The sequence below is a fragment of the Rhinolophus ferrumequinum genome, chromosome 10 (assembly GCF_004115265.2).
Source record: "Rhinolophus ferrumequinum isolate MPI-CBG mRhiFer1 chromosome 10, mRhiFer1_v1.p, whole genome shotgun sequence".
Classification (NCBI taxonomy): Eukaryota; Metazoa; Chordata; class Mammalia; order Chiroptera; family Rhinolophidae; genus Rhinolophus; species Rhinolophus ferrumequinum.
The window spans coordinates 18,099,272-18,123,219 of record NC_046293.1 but is presented as its reverse complement, the minus strand read 5'-3'; the positions used below and the strand labels follow the sequence as shown (position 1 = coordinate 18,123,219).

The 23,948-nt window shown below is 41.0% G+C and overlaps 1 protein-coding gene across 5 annotated transcripts in view; it reads left to right on the top strand.

Annotated features, from left to right (window-relative positions):
- ANO4 (anoctamin 4) overlaps nucleotides 1-23,948 on the top strand; it is a 301,071-nt gene that overhangs the window by 148,389 nt on the left and 128,734 nt on the right. For 4 of the 5 annotated variants that reach the window (XM_033116152.1, XM_033116154.1, XM_033116155.1 and 1 more), the window contains 2 exons: nucleotides 10,077-10,177; nucleotides 13,689-13,733. In XM_033116152.1, the coding sequence (XP_032972043.1) occupies nucleotides 10,077-10,177; nucleotides 13,689-13,733 (146 nt within the window). Of the gene's footprint in view, nucleotides 1-10,074; nucleotides 10,178-13,626; nucleotides 13,734-23,948 lie in introns of those variants that run through there. The other variant, XM_033116156.1, reaches the window with a different exon arrangement.

The following is a 23,948-nucleotide window of genomic DNA, read 5'->3' as shown; positions in this document are numbered from 1 at the left end:
CTGTCCTTTCTGGGTCATGCTTCTTTCATGGCTGTTAATCGCTGCAGCACTTGAAGGGCGTAATGATATGTGGGTTATTGATTGGGTCAGAACTATTTATAGTTACCAGTGGGCTGATGATTTGTGATGATATAAAGTGTAGGTGTGATGATACAGTTGTCCCTAAGTTCAGTTTATCTAATACGCCACCTTGAAAGAATAAGATGTTCAAATGATCTGTAACAAGTGAAAGAACTTTCGAAGTTGTGGGGGTCAGAATTGACATTGTTTACTTTGAGAACAGATTTATTACTGCATGGAGGGAGCATCCACAGAGGGAGCGTTTCTCTCCTGGGCTCCCAGAGGATAGTAGACCAACTACTATTCATACTCGTCACACTATTTGTAGTTGTTATAATACTTGCTCTGTTACTCCCTGAGATCCAGGACCATGTCATAGCCTTCTCCATATCCCTAGGGGCCAACATAATGCCTCGGATGTAGTCAGGATCATCTTTAGGCATTTGTTGAATGACTTTGTGAGTGGCTATGTTGTGAGGAAGAGAAGACACTTGCTTTACACGATAAATCTGTGATCCTAAGTAGATGATGGGGAAGAGTATTCCACCACAGTGTGCACAGTGTGCATTCATTAGCGCTACTTATCAGATATAATTTTTCTTCCTGGTGACCTTGTAGACAAGTGGTTCCCTATAACCACTTCTATCCAGTGGTCAAGATGCAGAAGTGACACGTGCCCTGATGAGTCCCTCTGAGCTCTGCCTGTCCTTTGGCACAATTGATCCATCAGCGTGAATCGCAATCACTACAGTGAGCTGAGCTGCAGTGGACACGTAGCACAAATAAGAAATCAACCTTTATTCTAGCACACCAGCCAATAGAAATAATGGATTTCTAAATTTTCCGGTAGCACATATAAAAAGTAAAAGATGAAGTTAATTTTAATGTCTTATTTAATCCAATAGATCTAAATTATTATCACTGTAAATGTGTGACACAGAAAGTAAGGAGATACTTCACATTTTTTTCAGACATTCAAAATCTTCAAAATCTAGTAGATATTTTCCACACACAGCACATCTGAATTTGGACTAGCTACATTTCAAGTATTTAATAGTTGCATGTAGCTAGTAACTACCATATCGACAGTACAGCCTTGTTAAGTCACTGATATTTGGAGCTAGTTGTTGTTGCAGCCCAACTTAGCCTATCCCAATGGATACACCAAACGTTGATTTTCTTCAGTTATCCTGATGCAGTAATTTTCCTAGGCTTGAGGTAGGGGTCACCAGTGTTGATGCAGAGTAACCAAGTTGTATCAGAGTTCACTTAGTAAAATATTTGAAAATGTGTGCTCAGCAATTCAGCACTAGTTATCTCCTGATTGTGGCATAGAGAAGTGTTTCTTTGCGCCTTTCATAAATTTAAACCATATTAAACCTTTGTAGCGGCAAGAAGATGAAATTGTCCTATCTAATAATAGTGTTTGAACAAGCTAATCAATAATGTCAGAAAGCTACTCAGAGCCTCGGTCTCAAGAGGCTCATAAATTAACTTAGGAAACATTCACTCTCAATGACCAGGTGCTTAGTAACACACTGGGTGCTGGGGATACAGCTGTGGTGAAGCTGAACAGTCTCTGATGGCCATTAGTGAAATACACATTACAGAATTAATTGAAATATGACCTATATTAGTTTTATATTGTTGCATAAGAGGTTACCTCCAACTTAGAGGTTTAAAACAACATATGTTTATCATCTCATAGTTTCTGTGGGTTCCGAGTCTGGATTCAACTCAACTGGATCTTCTAATCAGGACCCCACAAGGCTGCCATCAGGTGTCAGCCAGGCTTCATTCCTTTCTGGAGTTCAAGGTCTTTTCGCATGGTTATTGGCAGAATTGAGTTCCTTGTGGTTGTTGGACGGAGGTCCCCAATTTCTTGCTGGTTGCCAACCAGGGACTGTTCTCAGCTCCTAGAGGCCCCTCATGATGTCCTGCCCTCACCGGCCCTCACACAACACAGTAGCTCACTTCTTCCAAACCAGCAGGAGAATCTCTCTGACCTTGAGATTCTCTTTTAAGGACTCACATGATTAGTTCAGACCAATCCAAGGTAATCTCCCTTTTGGTTAACTCAAAGCCAACCAATCAGTATCCCAATCACAGGAGTGCTATCCCCTCATATTCACAGGTTCTGCCCACACTCAAGAACAGTTGGTTATTCAGGATGTGTCCACTGGGCAGATGGGAATCTTGCAGGCCTTAGAATTCTGCTCACCATTTAACTTGGGATCTGACAGAAGAGGATTTACCAGGCAGAGGAAACAGCATATGAGAAAATCCTGAGACTGTCAGGAGTGTGGCAATCGGGAAAAAAGAAAGAAGGCCCTTGTGACTGCAACCCAGTGGTACAAGATAAGGGAGTGGCCAGATCATGTATTGGCCACTTGAGTGATTTTCAAGAGAGCCATGGGAAACCATAGATCACATGCCTTTTTAAGGATGTCTCTGATGTCCATGGAACATACATTTAAGGATGTCTCTGATGTCCATGGGAACATACAAGGCAAGAGTGGAATTGGAGGAAGCCCAGTGACAGGGCTGTTGCACTCTTCAAGGAGGTCAAGGATGGTGGCGTAAAGGAGGATGGAGGCAGTGGAGGTGGAGAGAAGTGGACAAATTTGAGGGGAATGTAAGAGGTAGAATCAATAAAACGTAGTGACTAAATGGATGTAGGGTAAGGAGAAAAAAAGAAGTTGAAGGCAACCTGGACTTGAGCAACTGGGTGGATGGTTGTGCCATTGCCCGAATCCGGGGGCACTGAGGAACAGTTTTGCCAGAGAAACGGATTCATTTTAGACACAAAGAGTCTGACATGCCAGTGAGACAGCTGAGGACAGATCCCATGTCGGCCGTTGGCTGTGCTGATCTGGAACTTGGAAGAAAGGCCTGGGGCAAAGTTACAAATCTGGGAGACATCAGACAATGGGTGACATCTGAAGCCATTGGGAAGGGATGAGATCTCCCAGGGAGAATAGGTAAATGAGAAAAAGGCCTGGGTGGAGTCCTCAGGGAACCCTCCTTTAAAGATCTAAGCCGTAGTGAGTGGCCATTTCACATACCTATTTCTTGTCGCTAATGCTAATGTCATCTTCAGGGAATGAATATGTATGTGGTTATTTAGGAACATACAGTGCCTCCCAGGCTTCTCTCTACCAGGTACAGTCAGTGTATGTGAATATGTGTGTGTGTGTGTGTGTGTGTGTGTGTGTGTGTGTGTGTGTGTAGAGAGAATTGCATCAAAATCAGCTGAAGAGTTTTTTGAACTACACTCACAATTCTGATATGTCCCTAAGGAAATCAAGGATTTAAAAATGCAAAAGTCTTTTTAGAGATGTATGCCCTCATTTTTCAGAGAAAAACTGAAGCTCAGAAAAGTACAAGTCATTTACCCAGTGACACACAGCTAGTTCGGTGGCAGCCCCACTGAGAGGAGTTGAAATTGCTTAGCAATTACTTCAAGCCCTGTAACCCCACCATCAGTTTCAGAGACTAAATTCCACATCCACCAATCAGCTATAGGTTAGTGGAATGCCCACTTAAGCATTCAGTAACTATCGGAGAAAGAAATTCTTGTTTCTTGAACCACCGACTGTACAACTATGTCAGCTTCAGAACAACTCTGCAAGGTGGGTATTATTATTCCCACTTTACAAATGAGGAAACTGAGGCTCATGAACTAAGTAACATGCCTGGAAATACTCAGGTAGTGAGTGGCAGAACTAGGCTTCAAGTTTGTTTATACCACTGGCATCACATTCATTTTAGAATGCAGAGGGAACTATATATAGACTGTACCCTGACTTCCATTATGTAACTCAGCATTTTTCCAAAAAACAAAATGACAGTGGGATTGAGTCCAGGAGAAAATATATTCACGTTAGCCCCAGGTTTTCTCCTGTGGAGAAGCAGTTCTGAAGCCCAGCTGTCTTTGTGACAATCTGGGTTTACTCCTTTCTCACTGTGTGATCTTAGCCACCGTGCCCAATCTCTCTGTGCTTCAGTTCCTTGTCTGTAATAGATCAGGGTAATAATGATGCCTGCGTCACAGGGCTTGTGTGAAGAGTAGATTTAATGTGTGTGAAAGCCCTAAAACACTACCCAGCATGTAGTATGCACTAGGCACCTCTACCGCTCCTGTTATGTTTCTCCACGAGGCTCATCTGACTTCCCAGTTGGAAATTAATATCTCCTTTTTGCCTCAGCATTTTAGGGGTTTGCTTTGTTTTACTAACAGCATAGTTATGAGCAAGTAATACCCAGATAGTTGCCTAAGGGATACAGAACAGATGCAAGTGGCTACCCTGGTTTGACACTTTGTCCTCGGTAAGTGGAAATGCCATGCATATTTATACCCGGGACCCTTTGCCTTTGACTCTTCTCACTGCCTGGAATGCTGTCTCCCTCGATAAGGAAATAGCCTTTCTCTGCACTTTCTTCAGATTTCTGCTCAAATGTCACCTTATCAAAAGACCTGTCCACACTACTAAAATAGCATCTCCTCTCACCATTGCTTTCTCTTTCCTTACCCTTCTTTATTCTTCTTCTAAGCGTGCCATCAGAAAGGTGTGTTGATTGAGGGCCTGTGTCCCCAGTAGAACTTGAACTTCTTGGGGGTAGGGATTCGGTCTGTTGAATGTTGTTGAAGAAATGCATGTCCTTAGAGGAACATGTAGCAGATGCTCGATGCTGTGGAGGGACAGAAGACAGGACCTGGGGACTTGACTCTCAGAGTTTCTTCTAGTTTAGCCTTGTAATCAAAGACTGCACAATCCTTCCCAGATATTGGTTCCTTATTTGTCACCTTCCCAGGTCATAACTTGGAGGAGTGCTGTGTTCTTACCACCACCATCACCAATATGATATGGGTCTTCTTGGAGATAATGATAACTAACATGTTTTTAGATGCACTGTGAGCATCTTACCTGTATTATGTCATTTAATACAATTCAATAGATTGATACAGAGGGTGCCAAAAAAATGTATACACATTTTAAGAAAGAAAAGAACTGTATTAAACTTGTAATACTCAATATATGCCGATAACAAAAGATGAATACAAGTCACATTTGACTTCTGCAATGACAAGAAGTGCTCAAAGTGGTCACTATCAGAGTCCAGACACTTCTGATTATGGCAAACATCGTTGGGTAGACTTATGTGGCGAGTGTGTAGACTGTTCCAACAGCACAGCAGAAGAAGCAAGACTTGTTGCTGTGCAAGGCCTTCCCTATCTTCCCCTGTGCTCATCACACTGTGCGTCTCAAACTTATCACGAATGCGTGCAATTGTTGGGTGTGTTGGAGGTTCTGTTGCATATTCACGACTCCGTTGTTGTTGTATTTCCACAACGTTCTCAAATTTCAAATACCACTTCAAAACGGTCTTGCACTCCTCAAGCGACAACTGTACTTCTGCTGTTTTCTTTGACTGTCCTGCCTGTCGCATGTGACACTAGCATTCATTTGATTAACGCCATCTTTTGAGTGAATGTCATACTACACATTGCTACCGTAATTCAATTCAACTTCGAAAGATCTCTTAAAGTGTGTATACATTTTTTTGGCACCCCTGGTATTGGCATTATTTCCCATTTTACAGTTGAACAAACTGAGGCATAGAAAGGTTCAAAAAAAAAAGTTTGCCCAAGATGCCAGTGATGGTAAGAGAAAGACATATGACTATGTGCAGTCCAACCTCAGAGTCTGCATTTCTAACTAACCTCTGGAATTCATCTGCCTATGGACCTATGTTCTCTCCCAGAGTGGCCTCATCCAATACTGTGGATTTTAATATTGTCTGTATCTCGGCCGCACTTACTTTGTATCCCTGGCCCAGACTGCTCGCCTGAGCTCCAGACTCATTTATCTAACTACGCACAAGCCATCTCCTCATGGGTTTAGTATCTTGAACTTAACACTTCCAAAACTGAAGTTACGATCTTTCTCCATGCCCCTACTCCTAAACTTATTTGTCCCTTAGTGTCCCCTTCTCGGCGGTGATATCAAGGGTCAAGAGCTGCAGAGATGTGTATATCTGCATGCATGTCTTTGAGAGATAGACTACTTGGATTAAATAATAGCATGCTATTTCTTCTTTTCCTAGCTATCACCTTGTCTAACCTTCCCTTACTAAAGGGTATGTTTCCCTTGAAACATACCAAGGCAAGGACCGTGATTTCCATATCTTTGCATTCTTAGCATCTAGTGCATAGAAGGTGTTCAATATGGACTTGTTGAATGAGGCAAAAAGAAGAGGAATGTTTTCTGTTAATCATATCTATTTCTATTCCAGGTAGCTTCCATGCTACTATTTAATTTATCCTTTATTCTTCTAAGGATATTTCCCAGATTCCTCTAAATGGGCATTTTTCTTCTCGCCAAGGTTCTAAGGGATTTTTATTGCAGTGTGTTAATGAAACAACTCTGGGTTTCAAAAAAGTCATTTTAATTTCTCTTCACTTTGACATTTGCGCACTTGGATTTATGTGGAAAAGAATACTTAATAATGAGGAAAAACCCTATTTAGACACAGAAGCATAATCATTCAGCAGTAGAGAAAAGAGTGATCCTTAACCCATATAATTAGCAATCCTCTATTTCACATTTATTTTTCTGGGCTGAAAAACTCAGTCCCTCCTTGAGAAACTGAATATAAATAGTAAGCCTTATACACACAGAGAGACATACACACACACACACACACCTGCACACAGGAGCCATGGATAGGCATTCATCGTCATTCAAGGGAATTCAGGTAAGATTTTTCTCAGGTTTATCAAAACAACTTTTAAGAGGCTCAAATCAAATCTCGGTTCAGTAGTACCTTCATTTTGCTCTTTGTTTTTGTTGCACTGTTTTCTAAAATACAAAATTCTTTTCAGATTAGTTTGTATAAACTGATAAAGGAACGATTCAGAGATTGTGCATCTCCAGTACATACAAAGCCATGAATTTATTTCACCCTCAGAGTTCAGTAGGTAAAATTGACAAGGGAGGCGGGGGGTGTGGGTGTGGCGTCCGCTCTGTCCGGGATAAACATTCAGTTTGGCTGCAAGTTACTTGACCTAGTCTCTCCCTCCTCCTTTAAGAAATGGAAGGAAAGCCTCTCTCACAAGGGTTGTGTGGAAGTAAAATGAGGTAAGATGTGAAAGTATCCAAAATTACAAAGCACTAAAAAAATCATACTCGTAATAAAGTGGTCTGATAATTATTCCAATTGAAATAATAAGAAAAAATGTGTCACTTGTATCATGGTGAATGAATCCAAAGAGCTGTGATTTTATGCAGAAAATGGTTGAGATGGGGATTTTAATTGACTCAGTATGTGTTCAGGTAATGAACTTGGGCTTTTCCACACACAGAAGTGTGGCATTTGAAAGAGGCCTTAAGTGGAATATACTAATGTTTCTTACGTTCATGAGGATCTGCACAATAATTCTTATTCCACTAGATGGTTTATTTTCTGTAAAACTAGCAATCGCAGTAATTCCATGAAGAGAGTATATTCTAAGATGGCATTGTGCTCTAAAGCAAAGTTTGGTTGACTCTGTGAATCAGTCAGATTCTGTGCATCAGTTATATTCCCATATCGTCTTCCTAGTTGCACATTTTTACGTTTTCTCTCCTAGATGAGAGAGATACAACAGTGAGTGTAGAATCTTGTAGGAAGGCTAGGTGAATTTAAAAAAATTCCATTATCACAATTAAAATTTCCAAGTGAGGAAGCCACAAAACCTTCCCAGACTCTGAAGTATATCTTAATGTAAACAAAAGACCCATTTTTAGCAAATATAGTCTTTCATCTGCTCTGTAACTTGGAAAGCTGTACTATACATTGAGAAACAAGTGGCAATCTTCTCCAAAGCACAAAAATGCGTGACTGATAACACTGTGAGACCATCTCAGAGCAGGGCATCAGTGCCTTTGCAGACATGGATTGAACAGGACGGAGAGTTTTGTGTGTGTGTGTGCTCTGTTTCCGTATGTTCTGGACAAATATTGCCACCCAAGAGCTCATCCCTCCCTCCTGGCTTCTTAGTCCTGACTACCCTGTGCAGGGAGGACCTAATGTAATCGTTTACGAAACAGAAAAGTAACTTGTGCAGTGACAGCACTGGCCACCACATCTGCAGTGGTTACTGGCTTGTCCATTCCCTGGGTGGTTGCCTCATTCACAGTAACTTGCTGTCTTGGCTCGAAGAGAGACTTCATCGACAGACACTTCCTGCTTCACAGGACCCACAGCTTTCACCTGGGCTAGGACTAACTATTCGTATTTCACCATATTCATGAATTACACAAATATTGGTTAGGCGCAGAGGAATCAACCATGAATAACCATGAATAATCCCTTATCCTCAGAGGGCTTTCAGTCAAGGGTCTGCTTGACCTGAGCCTGAAGATAAAAACTTATTGCAGCTCGAACTACCAGAAAGTTTGATTTTTCAGAGCAGTATCAGAGGGTGCCCTGCCCCACTATTGTGGGTTTTGGCCCTGGCCCTCTGCCCTGTGGGAAATTCAGCATCACCAGAGTCCCTGAAAACATTGTATTATAGTTGACACTAGTTTGACTTTTATAATATCTTGAGGCGTTCTTTTGAATTAAGTACAGTATTTATAAGCCCAGCAAGAAAACCCTGAATGAGAATATGCGAAATGATGACAATTATACATCATCTATAATTGAAAAATAATTCCCTGTAGCACAGATTTACCCCAGCTAGAGCCTAACGTTGAGCTTCTATTTTTGTCAGCTATGTACAAATATCGGATTGTTTCTAAATACTATTATAAGGAGAGTTCAGCCACAAAGGCCCCAACATATCTGTCAACATTCTTCAACTATAAAAGTTTAAATGACATGCAGTCCAGAACGACCTTGTGCAAGAAAGAGATGAATCAATCATCGGTCATGTTGCTAAATTAAACTGGTTTGGCTCACTGTCTTCTACCTCTTTCCACAACCCAGCCCTCCCCCTGGGAAATGACTTCTAAAGGAAATCTCACTGGCAATGTCCTTTTGGCCAGAGACATAGACCAAAACCTGTTGGGTGGTTATCAGGGTGTGAAGTCCTAGTTTTACTTCCCTAACTTCTGTGTTGATAAAAAGCCCCACAGGAGGCCAAGGTTTTGGACCAAAGAACACAGTTCTTTGAAAAAGCTCTGCCGGATACTGACCCAGATTTAAGTCTCACGTCTTTTAGGTGCCCCTATCTCTACCACCACCAACTTTTCTTGTCCTGGATGATTGACAGCACCCCTCCCTCCCTTTGCTTTCACTGCAGTGCTCTCTTATAGTTCATTCCCATACAGCAGCCAGACTGGTCTTTGAAAACCTAAATTCAAATGGCTTCCTAGTGTTCCTAGAATAAATTCCTAGAATAAAATCTTGTTGGGACCTGTGAATCACTGCACACTCTGGCCCCTGCTCACTTTTTCAGCCTCTTTTCATGCCAATCTTTATTATTAGTACACTCCAGCCGTTCTGCTCTCCTTCTGTCCCTCAAGTGTGGGAAATACCAAGCAATTTCCCAGTTTAGGGCCTTTGCTCCCAGAAACTCATCGCACGCTCTTTACCCACCTGGCTCCTTTTTTCATCTCAGCTCACATGTCCCCTCCTCAGAGAGGCCTTCCTTTGACCTCTTCTCCAAAACAGTGTGTGCCCCCCCCCCGGTAATTTTTTTCCCCATTACTTTGTTATCTTCAGAGCACTCATCATGATCTGAATTTGTCACTCTCTTTTTAACTTTTTGCCTATATTTTTAAAATAAATTTTTATAGACTGTAAATATCATTCAGGTCTCTACTGTTCACAGCTAGGTCTCTAGGGCCTGCCACAGTGGTATATTTGTTGAATGAATATATGCACAGGTAATGACCCAGGTTATGGCTGAAGAATGCCGCAAACTTAAACTCCATACAAGTCCATGCTTTCTAAGTTCCAACTCAATTTAAAGCGTAGGAGAGCGACTTGGATATGATTTTCAGTTTAGTTTCTTTTTTGTGTTTCAGTCCTCTCTAATAAATAGTGACATTATCTTTGTGAAGTTGCATGCCCCATGGGAAGTGCTTGGAAGATATGCAGAACAAATGAATGTAAGAATGCCTTTCAGGTAGGTGTAAATATATTTTCCCCTACTCTCTCTGCTGCTTTGCTGTACACCAATGTGTTGCTCTCTCTGAACAAACAAAACTGAAATGCAGTCTGCAATGCTATTAGAGAAGAAAATCCTTTGAACATTTAGGAAGTGCAATAAGTCTTCATAATCAATAATGATTCCGTGGTTTTTTGTGAAATTTTCTGGCTAATTCATTCCTTAGTAGGTAGATATTTCAAGTGCCTGTGAGAAAGAAGAATTTTCCAGGTGACATTTTGATTTCCCAAGTGCCATTTTTGGAAGCCCCGAATACAGCTATTTGAAGGGCCAAAAACAAACTCCAGGCAGCAGCAGTACCAGGCAGTATTCATGGTCTTTACGAACAAGTTCCTTCCAGAAAATCGTTAAAATCTGCTTCCATAGAAACAAGTTCAAAAAACTTTATTAAAACACGCTTTATAGTTAAAAGTAACCTATTTTAAAATTTTAAAAACTCAGTTTGTGAATACTGTGCAAACACAAGCATTGATATTTATTCCAAAAGGAATGGAAACTACTTTGTGTGGATTGCTTAGTTGTTTAAAAGGATTAATTTACCTGTTTCTCACAGTGCATATTATTATTTTCCCTATAGATTAAGGAAAAGTGATCGTCATTTGCTAAGTGGAAATAAAATAAAGTATTAAACCTGAAATTTAATCGCCAGAAATGTGGGTAGTCCATAATGGAATCTCCTGAAGGAAGTGGAGGGATTTAGTACCAAGGACAGTTCCAAAGGGTCTAAAGAATTGCATACTTTTGGTTTGCTATTTGCCAATAAAGTCAAGTCAGACAACAGGAAATAGGTAAACTGGTGCCGATTCTAAAGTATACATCTTAATGAGCTGTGAAAGGAATAGAGACAAAGAATCAGCTACATTTTTAGAGACAGAGAGGAGCTAGGGACACATTTAGAGAAGGGCCATTTCCATTCATAGGCCTGTAATATATCTCCCTGGTGCATATTATTTTCTTTCTTTGCTGGCCTTTATGTTCCAATATTAAATCAAAACAGAGGCTAGAATTTCTCGCATCTATTTGCCTGAAGGCAGCTTTCTCAAAGGGATTGAGATAAACACAGTTCTAATCTTTGGATTTATTTTTGTATATAAAATGTTACCAAGGAAATCTAAGAACTCCAGGATTTAAAATATGTGTATTTATCACTAAGAGAGAGAAGGAATATCAATTTAGTCTTTATTGAAAATTGTTAAGTAAGACTATAGTTTATAGTTAATTACAGTCAGTAATCAATAGTGTAACTATCTAAAATGGATTAATAATATATCACACATAAGGACCACTACAAAATATGCTTAGACAGAGTCATAAATCAGATCAACATCTTCTGGCCAACAAAGCTCAAACTCTACCTTTTGATAAAAGTAAGATAGTGAAACTTAGTGAAATTGATGCCCCCTCCCCAGTTGGCATCTCACAAAACCTTCTGCCAGAACACATTTCTGGAGCCGAGAACCCGAGCAGATGGCGGAAACTCAGGCAATGTTAATGGACGGCAAATTCCCTGAGTACCTGGAAGGGTTTCCTGTATGAAGGTCCTGGCTTCATCATAGCTCACACTTCTGCAGGCCCATTACCGAGCAGAAAAAAGCTGTCTGCAGCAGCAGGACGTTTATGATGCAGCGTTAAGAGAATGTGATCCAAGCCATAAAATGAAAACCATCATAACTGTGAATAATAATCTTCTTTTTAAATATAGGCATTCCTGCAGGACACCACTTTTAGGAGAAAATACTGTTAATGTACGGGCACTAATAGGCATCATTAATGTTGATGTGCTTTTACCTGAGTACACTTTCACTTGATGCAACCTGGTGCATTTAAAATGTATGCTATCATCTCATCCAACATTTCAGACAAATAACTCTACCTAAGGAGGTATATGCGTTTCCAGAGGAGGAACTGCCCTGCCGTATCATTTCAACAAAATGTACAAACATCCATTTGCCTGGATGTAAATGCCCCATATAATCTTACCTGTATTTATTATTTTCTGCAGACTGCACTTCTGAATCCCAGGTTCAGTCTCCTTGGATTGTTATTTCTACAGTGTTAAAAAGAAGTTGAATTATAGGTTTCCAGTGGGAAATTGCCAATAAAATATGTTTAAATACCTATATGTCCATGGATATGGGTTTTTTTTCCTTCAATAGTCTATTTTCAGAGCGCTTTTAGGTTTACAGACTATTGAGTAGATAATACAGAGTATTTCCACATACCCCCTCTGACACCATTCAATTTCCTTATTAATATCTTGCATTAGTGTGGTATGTTTCTTATAATTCACAGAACAGTATTAATACATTATTATTATTATTATCAAAGTCCATAGTTTACTGTAGGGTTCACTCTTTGTTTTGTAGGTCTGTGGGTTTTGACAAATGCATTATGTCATGTAGCCACCATTATAGTGTCACCTAGAATAGTTTCACTGACCTAAAAGAATTCCTTGTACTCCACCGATTCATCCCTTTCCCCCAGCCCCCCACCAACCCAAACCACTGGCAACCGCTGTTCTTTTTATTGTCTCTATAGTTTTGCTTGATAAAAACATGGTTATGCTTTTAAGTTTTCATAGATATGAAAAATGAGTTTTGGTGTATGAACTTTCCATTTTCCAAAAGTGAGATAGCTCAGTAACAGCTCAGAGTACATATGAACTGCCTCAGTCTCATCGCTACTCCATTGATTGAAGCTCAAAATATGGAAAGGGAAATTGCGTTTCAATAAAGCATCTAATACATGTTTCCTTCATTCAAACTACACCCAGAATTTTCATTTTTAATATTAAAAATTGCAGATACACGGAAGTAGGAGAGATCCTTATTAAGTTTGATTCAAAAAAAAAAAATTCCAGAATTCCTTGGTTTACCTCTTTAATTCACCTATAACCAGGGCCACTGATTAGGCCACATGCCCTAGTGTGGTTATTTACAGCTAGAAGTTGATACTGACTAGTTAGTGTTCTTCCCATACTGGTTGTAAAATATCTGTATTTTTATATTTACCCTGCCTGTATCAAATGAGAGAAGTATTCTGTAAACTTAAAGTGCTCTATAAATATTAGTTAATATAATAGTGTCCAATTAAATTATGTGCCTTGCCAGCAGCCTGGCAGTCCATCTCTGCATCCCTGAAAAAAGCTGATCTCAGCTGCATTCATACAAATACCAGTTGCTCCAAATCATCACCCTGTACAGGTTTTGTAAGCATAGTGGCAATCATAAAAATTATGGTAATGAGGAGAGGAAGAAATATCAATGGGAAATGTTTCATAAGATAGCATGACTCAGAAATGCATGCCTGATGTTCCCACTACATTTCTCACTGTTAATCTCTTTTTAGTTTTTTCTTCTTCACCTCTTACAGGCTTCTATCTTCAATCTCCTTTCCTTCCTTGCTAGTTCAAACTGTAACTGACGATGGGTTTTCTTCTCGACTGGCTTCATTTTTGCTGTTCTTCCAGGAGAAAAATCTATTACCTGCCCCGCCGGTACAAGTTCATGAGCAGGTTAGTACCACACTCTGTCGTGATAGTGTTTGTTTGATCTGTTGCTTTGTGTGCTCCAACAATGACAATGCATGCTGGGGAAGACGCGGTCTTTGTCACCTGGGGAAACTGGCTGACAAGCACATTCCAAAAATAGCTAGTTCAGGTTAGCCTGGAAAAAAGAAAGCAAAAATGAAAATGTCCCTCTCAGAGTGTTCTCTGTGGCTTCTCCACACTTGAGAGGACACAATTCATCTGCAGGTATGTTGAGACTGTTTTTGTTTGCTTGTTTAAGCCCATTCTATTAGAAAAGTTAGCAAAAATTTCAGCTGTGTAGGGTATCTTTGGCCAGAATGTTATTTATTTACTTTTTTTTACCCCACACAAATTCCACTCTCCATTATATGTAGCTTGAAATATTGAAATACAGACAGTCACCCTTTCAAAAAGCTGGTAGTTGCTTGGCCCCCCCCCCATGGGTGGGGTCCTCCTATGTTAGTAATAATTTGTTAAGAAAATATGTAGATATATTACCTCATTCAGGAACTCTTCCTACCCACTTTTTTACCGCACATCCACAGAAAAACAAAAAACAAAAACCTTATTGTACTCTGTATCTTTCCAAAGCTTGTTTCTCCTGATTGTTTGTTTAGAAACCAGGGAGAATCAGTGATGTTTCTTATTTTGATTGTGTTGTGATCATTAGACATCTCACTTCAAAATTGTAATTGGTCTTATGTGACCATTCACCCTGAGCTGAGTTGATGGTAAAACTTGGAAACCACTGCATTTCTCTGAAAGTCCTATACTTAGGTCAGTTGTGTGAGATTTAGAATTCAAGTTCACTCTATTTATGCTATGCAGAATTATAAGTAAAAGAGTAACTGATAGATTTTAGTGAGGTAACTCAAATGCACCTATGCTGAACAAAATATGATGTGAGAATTGACATCCAAAGAAACTAAGATGTTATGATTTCCTAAGATTTCCCTGTGCGGCACTTATTAGCAGTTCTTTTATTACGCAGTAGCCATGGCGTTTGAATTCACCATGATTTAGATTCGTCCCTTGTCACAAAACGTATACATTCCATAAAAGCCTGATGCTACACGTTAGCCTTTTCAGTAGTTCTTAATAGTTCTTAAACTTCAGCCAGCCTCAGAATCAGATGGAGGACTTAAAGTAAAACACAAATCACTGGGCCCCACCCTCAGAGCTTCTGATTCAGTGGTCTGTGGTGCGGCTGGAGAATTTTCATTTCTAACAGGTTCCCAAAGTGAGGCTAATTGCGGCTGGTTCTGGAACCATGCTTTGAAAGCCACTGCTCTGCGTGCTAGGTCCATCTCTACCTTTCTAGTAAATTAAGGATCTGCCTGACTGTGGATGGAGTGAATTAAAACTTAAATCATATAAAACCTGAAGGAAACACAACCAGGTGATGAGAAGATTCTGCCAACTGTCATGGCACAAAATATCCAATTTGTCCATATTGTTACAATCTGTTAAATGTGATATAGTCCAAAAGCCTAAAGGAATAGGGAATAGGGAGAAGGCTTGCTCTTGTTCAAATTTGCCAGCCTTCCTTACATATTAAACATAAGGCTTATCTTTAAATGTTGGCACAGGGTCACTTTGGACATGTTTCTTCACATCTTTGAGCTTAAGTTTTCCACATTAGTAAAATAAGTGTTCTCGTTACTGTCCTATAGGGTTTATGAGAGGTTTAGTGCTTACTATGAAGTAGAACTTTAATAAGTGGTATCAGTAATTATTATATGTAATATTCATAATAATAACCTTCTATCTTTTCATACCTCCCATTCCCTTTTTGCTTCTGAACTTGTTATCCATCTCCTCTAGTCTCTCCTTTCTTCCACCCGTTAGTGATTAGTCCACCAGCTCTGTTCTGATTTCACCTGTCATTCTCTCCATTTATATTCCCTCCACAGGCTTTGTCCGTGACCTACACAGTCACCTAATTTAAAACCCAAGGTCACTCTGGATTATTTGCCCCCTCACGTAATCAGTCTTTCATGTTCTACAGATGCTGCCCCAGGAACACCTCTAGAATCCACGCCTTACTCACTATTCCCTCTGCCATGGCCTTAGCTGAACTCTCGTCACCTCTTGCCTATTTTACATCAATTTCTCTTTCTCCTATGTTCTGACCCTCTTCCCAACTCTTCTACTCACCTTCCTAAGTAGCAAATCTGATCATGTCACTTGTTGACTTCCCCAGAGTGGAAAAATAAAGTCAAACGCCTTCCTCTTAAAACACAGCCCTTTATGAATTGTCTTCACTTATCTCTCTCCTCCCATCACGCTTTGCTTCATCCATATTGAACACTTACTTATGGCTCCTGAACATATTATGGTTACTCAGGTTTATATGCCTTTGCATTTAGTGGTCCTTCTAGAAGGTTCTTTCCCATTTGTTCACCAAGATAATGCCTACTCAGCCCTCAAAACTCGGTCCACATGGTCAGGCCTTTTGACCAGGTTAATGATGCCTTTTCTCTGTTCTCGTGTTGGCCCTTTCTGCCCCCTCACGCATGATGTAGATGTCCATCTCTCTACTTGCGTGGTATGTGAAGGCAAGAATAGCTCCTCCAATTCTATATTTCCAGCATCTAGCATGTAGTAGGTTAAGTGAGTGAATGAATGAATCTCCATACACATGCACGAGGATTGGACTGGGGACAAAGAAGGTCAGAAAGAAAAGAAGCATTGAAAAACCAGGTCTGCCTAAATTGTCACAGATTTGAGACCGAAACATTGGCTCACACTGCGAGGGAGGGGTGGGCAATGAGGGCTAGAAAGAAAATGATGATAAAAGGAACCACATTATCTCAAGGTTGGATAGGATATCAAACATCAACCACTTATCAGACACTTGGACCTCTGCTATGTGGTCATCCAGCCCATGTCTGAATATCCCTGGAGACAGGGAATTCCCAAACTATGGGCACCGCTGACAGAAAGTTCTTCCAAAATCTCTGTTTAGCTTTCACTCTAAAAAACACTCAGATTGTAGTTCTGCCTTCTGGATAAACAAATAATCTACAGAGGAAAACGTCAAAGTATATGAGAAATACTGTAAAATTATAAGCCAAAGGACTTAGCAGGTATTTGAAAATTAAAAGTTGAGAAGAGAGAGGTTTCTATACCTAAGGGACTGAGAAAATGTTGGAGGTAAAAGAAGAATGGAAATCAGAAGAGATACAGGGGTGGTGAGAAAGAAGATGATTTTCATTGTGATGATTCTGTATTATAACTCACAGTGGGTCTTTGAGGCATTAGTGACCCAAAGGTCTTTAGAACTGATGGCAAACAGTTGAAGCTAAAAGCTGGAGAATACAATTTGGGGATCAAAGTCATAGACATAACGATGTTAGCTAGGGGAGTGAATGGAATTTTCCAGGGCAGGGTGTAGAGATCAAAGAGAAGGGGGCCAGTAACAGTTCCTTGGAAAATCTGCATTACGGAGACAGGAAGAAATGGGAAGAGCATGAAGAGGAACAATTTTAACAGTAGGCGGACAACTAAGAGAGGGCATTGCAAAGGCACTAGGAATGAGCTTCCATAAGAAGGGGTGATTCTGCTACTGATAAAGGATGAGACAAGAATCACTCTTTGGTTACCATGGTAACCACCGTGCAGTCTCCACAGAGCGGTGGTTTTCAAACTTCAGCATTCCTCAGATCTTCTGCAGGGCTGTTTACTACTCAGGTCAATGGGTCCACCCCCCAGGCTTTCTGAGGTGAGGCTCAATAATTTGCATGTCTATCTAGATCCCCAGTGATACTGGTGTTGCTGGTCTGGGACTACGTTTTTAGAGTGCTGACCACCGAGTAGAGTGTAATGGAAACCAAATGACAGCTGGGAGAGAAAGGATTCACTGCTACCTTGACAAGTTTTGTGGCAGAGGAAGGGAGAAAGAAGGGATGGGATTTAGAACAGGAGCCAAGGGGAGAGAAGCAGAGGAGCCTGTGAACACATGACCAACTACATGTTCTCCATGTGTGTAGAGGGGAAGTTGTGAGTGAATACAAGCTTGGAAAATCCTTGTTTCTAGAAGTTGAAGAACAATTTACTAAACAATAATCTCTGGCCTGAAAACGTCGATGCTACTTCATGTGCATAAACCACATAGGGAATATAGTCAATAATATTCTAATAACTACATATGGTGCCAGATGGGTAATTGACTTATTGGGATTACTTTGTGAGGTATATAAATGTCTAGTCACTATGTTGTTTTGTACACCTGAAACTAATAGAAAGAGGCACTGGAAGACTCTGGGGAGAAAAAAAATCTAACTATGGTGGTACGAAAATGATTCAGAATGGCCTCTTAAGATAAGTTTCATTGCTTACCACGTAGAAGATTTGGACATCACTGTGGTGGTATAACTTTGTGAAGCCCAGTATCTGGTGTAAATTTTAAAGTGCAGTTAGTCAAAAAATTGTGTCTTTAACTCTTCCTTTCACCTCAGAACAGTCTGTTTTAGATGATGAAGAATGTCTGTGTTTGTAGCCAGTCCCGACGTTACAAACTGAAGGGCACGTCTACAATTGTCCTGCTCGTACACCAGGAACACAACATTAACTTCCCATAGTCTCAAATTCTTATGTCATACTGAACATGCATATTTAATTTAGCTTTTAGTTTCATCTGTATAAATGATATTTCCTTTTATTAATTCATGGAAGGATCCCTGAAACCAACCTATCTCCGTTAAGATACTAAGAGAAACGATAGGAAGTTTCTGAGCAGGAAGAGAAAACGTACCTTTTCACAAATATTAATGTCTTTATAATAAAAAGTCACCTGACTTCCCATAAAGCATGCTCATGTGGTTCAGACATACGTATTTGGAATACATGCTCTTTTCATTCATGTACTTGGTCTATTAAATGCTGTGTTGACTTACCTGTGGGCAGACTTAACAGGCATTATAAATTATCTATCCAATAAAGAAAGGGAACGTATCTCCTACTTTTTTTTTTCCCTTCCCCAAATAGTATAAATGTAGTCTGTAGAAGATGTGATTACCAAGTAGCAAATCTGATTATTGTGGGTGGCTTGTAGCAGGCGTCTCATTACTACTCACCCCTTTTCCCTCTGCTCCCCCAAACACACCCTGCCTGAAGTCAGCCTTTGCGATGGTTGGCAGAATGACTGCGGGACCCTACTGCATCATACATTCAGTGCAGCTGTAATCCTATAAGACGAGTACGCACGCAAAAATGACAAAATGGCTTGTATACTTCCATCTTCATTTTTAAAAATTAATACACGTAAGTGTTTCAAAGCCTAGGTACACTTCCATAAGGTAATTAGGCTGTGCCCCAATTAGTAGCCCTGAGACCTAAAAAGAATTGTATTAGCTTCCAAAGATCCCTAACTTCTATCCAAAGAGAAGCTGTAAACGTAGGAGACTTGGCTCTAAGAAGAGGAAAAAGAAATCCAAGCCTGCTGGTGTCTAACTGTTACCAGTCTAGTAGGGCTTCATTTACTGCAAGGTAGGGTTGTGTGTGGAGTCTCTATTAAAAAAAGAAAAAGAAAAAAGAAAACTCATCTGTATATTCCCTCTAGGCATACGATCCCTGAAAATGTAATAATCTGTTAGAAATGTGCTATTATTATAATATTCTGGTCTAGGGAAAAGCAGGTGTCTCTGAAGTAGCCTGTTTCATTTAATTCAGCCTAATTAAGTTGTCATTAGTACAAATTCCCTCCTGAGTGGAAGAGAAAGGCCTTTGTCTTCTGTTTCTTCAGGGTATACCTACAGCGTCCAGGTAGGGTCCCTGCACACAGTGGGTAATTTATAAAGGCCTACTGGCAGGTTAGCATGTGGGTAGTGAAGTCCTTTGCATGTGGCCTTTTCGTTCATCATCACCACTGGTAAGGATGGTAGGATCGTCTCCCCTTTCTAGCTGAGGGAACCGAGAGTCAGAGGGGTTTCAGCAGAACCTTCCCAAGGCATTCCCAAGGCACACCTCGGGGAGGCACAGCATGGGGGAGAGGACACATCTGTGCCCATTTGCTGGTGCTGTGCTCTTTCCAGCCACCAAACGCCTCACCCGCCATGAACCAGCATTTATTTGGGGGCGGGGGCTGGCGTGGGGGAACCCTGAACTTATCACAGCTTTCTATAAAAGTTTTCACCTTTGAGTTCAGTTATTAATGTGACACGTTAAGGCCAGAAATGCCCAAGTAGATGCTCCATCTTCTCTTTATTGATTTGCCCATGTAGTCTGTAAGAGGGCTTTGGCTCAGTAAATGGCAAAACGAAGTGACAGTGTATCCAACCAGAATCAATGCTAAATCATTAAGCCAACGTTTTCTCTTTTCTTTTCCCTACCAGTGGAGACTTTATTAAGTAGTCCCCACTTCTATACTGCAGAGACAAATGAGATGCTTTCTGGTTGATTGGTTTCTCGAGTTTTACATATCTAAGTGAATTTCAGGATTGCCTGTTTAGGGAAGTTTATTAGATGCAAGATGGAAGCCCAGACCTCAAATCCAAATGACAATCCTAGCTCTAGAATTTCCATTGAGAATCCTCTACATAAAAGTTCATTGTTGTCATCATTTTCTTCATCCTATATACCACCACTTAGTTGATACCACTTAATTGTGCATTTTGTACACCCAGGGCATTGTGTGAACAACACTTGATATTCATGATCTTGTGTTGTCCCCATCACTGCCTCATGTAATGGGTATATTAGCTTAGAGAGATTTAGTCACCTGCCCAGCGTGGCATGCACCACTCACGAGCTGTACTGCTAAGATGTGAACTCGTTTCCGGCTGGCACCAAAATCTTTCATTCTATAGGAAAGATTATCCCTTATGCATTGTGAAAAGGAAAACTCTCTAGTAACTCAAACTTGTTTAGACCGATCTAGCCAAGCTATCGTTGCTGAAGTCACCATCAATATGTAGTATCTAAAGAGCATCTGATGGACCATCACCTAGAGATGAGGATACTGAGATTCAGTGAGGATAAAAGGCTGTCCCAGGCCCCCCTGACATGCAGTGACAGAATCAAGAGCCTAATCTGAGTCTCATGCTTTCCAGCTGGGTGCCTTTTGCACTCTGTATTTCTCTGCATAGTAGGAGGGGATCCTCAGTGATGTCTGAGTGGCACAGTTTGGGGACAGGAGTGTGTTTGTTTGAGGAAGAGCAGCCAGTTGTCATCCAGCCACAGAGAGACATACCCTTGTTCCCAGAGCCACCTGACTGGCAGGTGGGGGCACTATGTGGAACGTCCACCCAGCATTGGGAGCCTAGCTGGCCGTAGCCAGGTCTCAAGGGGAAGATCATACCAAGACTGTTTTAAGAGGTGTGTTAGTTTCCTGTTGCTGTTGTAACATTCCTGCCAAATTAGCTGCAAAAACAACACATATTTATTATCTCACAATTCTGCAAGTCAGAAGTCAGGGGATGGGGGCTTACCTGGTTTCTCTGCTTGGGGTCTCCCAAGGCTGAAATCAAGGTGTTGGTCAGCCCGGGCTCTTTTATGGACGCTATGGGGGAGAATCACCTCCAGGCTTATTCAGGTTGCTGGCACAATTCAGTTTTGTGCAGTTGGAGGACTCTGTTTCTTCACTGGCTCATGGGAAAAGGTCTGTGTCAGCTTCCAGCTGCCCACACGTCCTGGCTCCTGGCTCTCTTCATCTTCAAAGCCAGCACTGGCCAGCTGAGTCTTTCTCACACTTTGACTCTCTCTGACCTCCCCTTCTGCCTCATCTCTCTTGTCTCCAGTCGGAGAAAGTTCTTTGCTTTTAAAGGACTCATGGGATTGCATTGGGTCCACCTGAGTAATCCAGATGTTCTCCCTAGTTTTAGCTCTGTAACCTGACATGGTAAAGTCCCCTTCACCATGTCCCCTAACATATTCCCAGGTTCCGGGGATTAGGATGCACGCATTGTTGGGGGAGGCATTCTGCCAACCAGAAGGGAACACAGTCTGCTGACCACATTTGAGTATTTGTTTCTGTCATTGTAACGAGCACACAGCATGAACCAGCATGTGTGATGGAGCCTGGGCAATCTATGCCCAGTCCTTCGCCTCCTGCTTGTGCTGCCCCGAGGAAGGCCAGTCCACACACACCTGCCAACCGCAGTTAGTGTCTCAGGAGTTTTCATTTTAAGATGTCTTTCCAATAACTTGCTTCCACAGCAGTGTTTAAAAAGCCCAGTTCCTCTGCTTGCCATCACATTACCATTAGCCTCCATGGTCCTCAAGAATTTGGTAACCCTTCTGCTGCCTGGCAGTTTCTCTACAGCTTTTCATGCGCACCGTCCTTTATAATCCACCTAACAGCCCTTCAAGGTCAGTCATGTGATGATGATGATGACGATGATGACCCCATGTAAAAACTCTTGACAAATAAGGCTCAGAAATGTGAGTGAGTCGTAGATCACACAGCAGATAAGCAATGGAGCCAGGATTCAGACCTCCCCAGTACAAATCCCAGCTTCTTTCCACCCTGCCAAGCAGTCTTCCCTCACTTCTGTGTCACTTCTTTTTGCCCCTACTCATTTTTCAATTAATTAATTAATCATTTTCGTTACCCTTTTCTACTAGTCTCCATCTCGCCACATTTCATTTACATTGCGGTACTACATACAGATTAGTTGCTGAAAGCTGCCATTTCATTCCCAGAGAGTATTATGCCTGATTTTTCACAGCTTTATTTGTTTGTATCCATGATGAGGACTGAATCGAGCTGGATTTGATTCCTAGTGGTTGCCTGCAGAGCCCAGATTCTGTGAGAATGTGAATTTGCAAAGTGTAATCCGATTAGTGTTGCAGACTGGAGATGTGTGGGAGGTAAAAACTCTATTATGAAAAACCTCTGAGCCAGTGTCCTCTTTCTTTTTTCTTTATTGAGGTAAAATTTTTCTGTGACATATTAGTTTCAGGTGTACAACATTGTAACTTGGTATTTGTATACACTACAACATTATGGGCACCATAAGTCTAGTTACCATCCATCAGTATACAATGTCCTCTTTCTTGAACAAGTTTAAGGCAATCAAATTAAGTAAAGCTGAGCGCCATGGGGGAAGCCACCAGCTTAACCTAGGCAGTCTAATTTGTGAGTTCGTTTAAGGACTAAACCATTGAACTTGGAAAATTGATAGATGCTGGTGAAGCACAATTAACTTTGAATTGAAAAGAAAAAAGACAAAAATGTTAAGAGGCAAGCTCAAATTCTTATTTTTGGGGAAAAAAAAGAGATGGTAATAATAGTGCTTACTGTACACCAGATGCTGTCCTAGAGACTTTATGTACATACTGATCAGTTAATCGTCACAACCCTAGGACTGGAGTATTATCATGCCCATTTTACAGAGAAAGAAATTGAGGCACAGCAAAGATAAATAACTTGCCCACGGTCACACTGCTAATATTTACAGAGCCAGGATTTGAATCTAGGCACTCAGCCCCCTGTTCTCACTGTCATACTACCTCTCTAAGGCCCGTCATCTCACTGTATTTTAAGTGAGGGAGGAGACAACCAGGAGAATGAAGAATGGAGGAGATAGGAACCTTTTGCCCTTCTTGGGGCTTTGGGCTCTTCCAATCTACTATTCTTCTCCGTCTACATGATCCTGGGTCGAATCTTTACTACTGTGTGCATATGTGTTGGAGACGGGTCCCTCTTTGAGAGGAGGGGCCGAGCAAAGCTGAGAGGTTCTTTCCAGTTTGAACGTACAGGGTTTCTGGAAAATGAATGGCCACCACCAGGCCGAGTGGGGGTCCTGATGAGGCTGGAACAATGCTGAGAATAGAAGAGGTGGTAAAAGAAGCGTTTGCCACCACATTTTTCATTTTCGAGTTGATTGGTAGTATAGAAAATAATTCCTTCATCTGGGAGTTTGATTGAAAAGGGTAAATTGCCATGTAAATATGTTTTTTAATTGGAAACAGTAAAACATGCCCAGATTGCGTGTGTTTTCAGTTAATAGACTTAGAAGGCATTTAGTATTTTCTTCTCCAGAGGGATGTGTCCATTCTGTAGCCCTTAAGTGCTACAGAACTATTTGATGGGGTGATCCCTAAAACCAAGAGTCCAAAATCTGTATTCTGGTTCTGGTTTTATTCACTGGCTGTGTAATTTGGGCTAAATAATCACACCCACCCCACCATGGGGTCTCTTGTGATGTATAAAATGGGTGCGGTACCTGTTCAGTCTACCTCGCAGAGATGTTATTT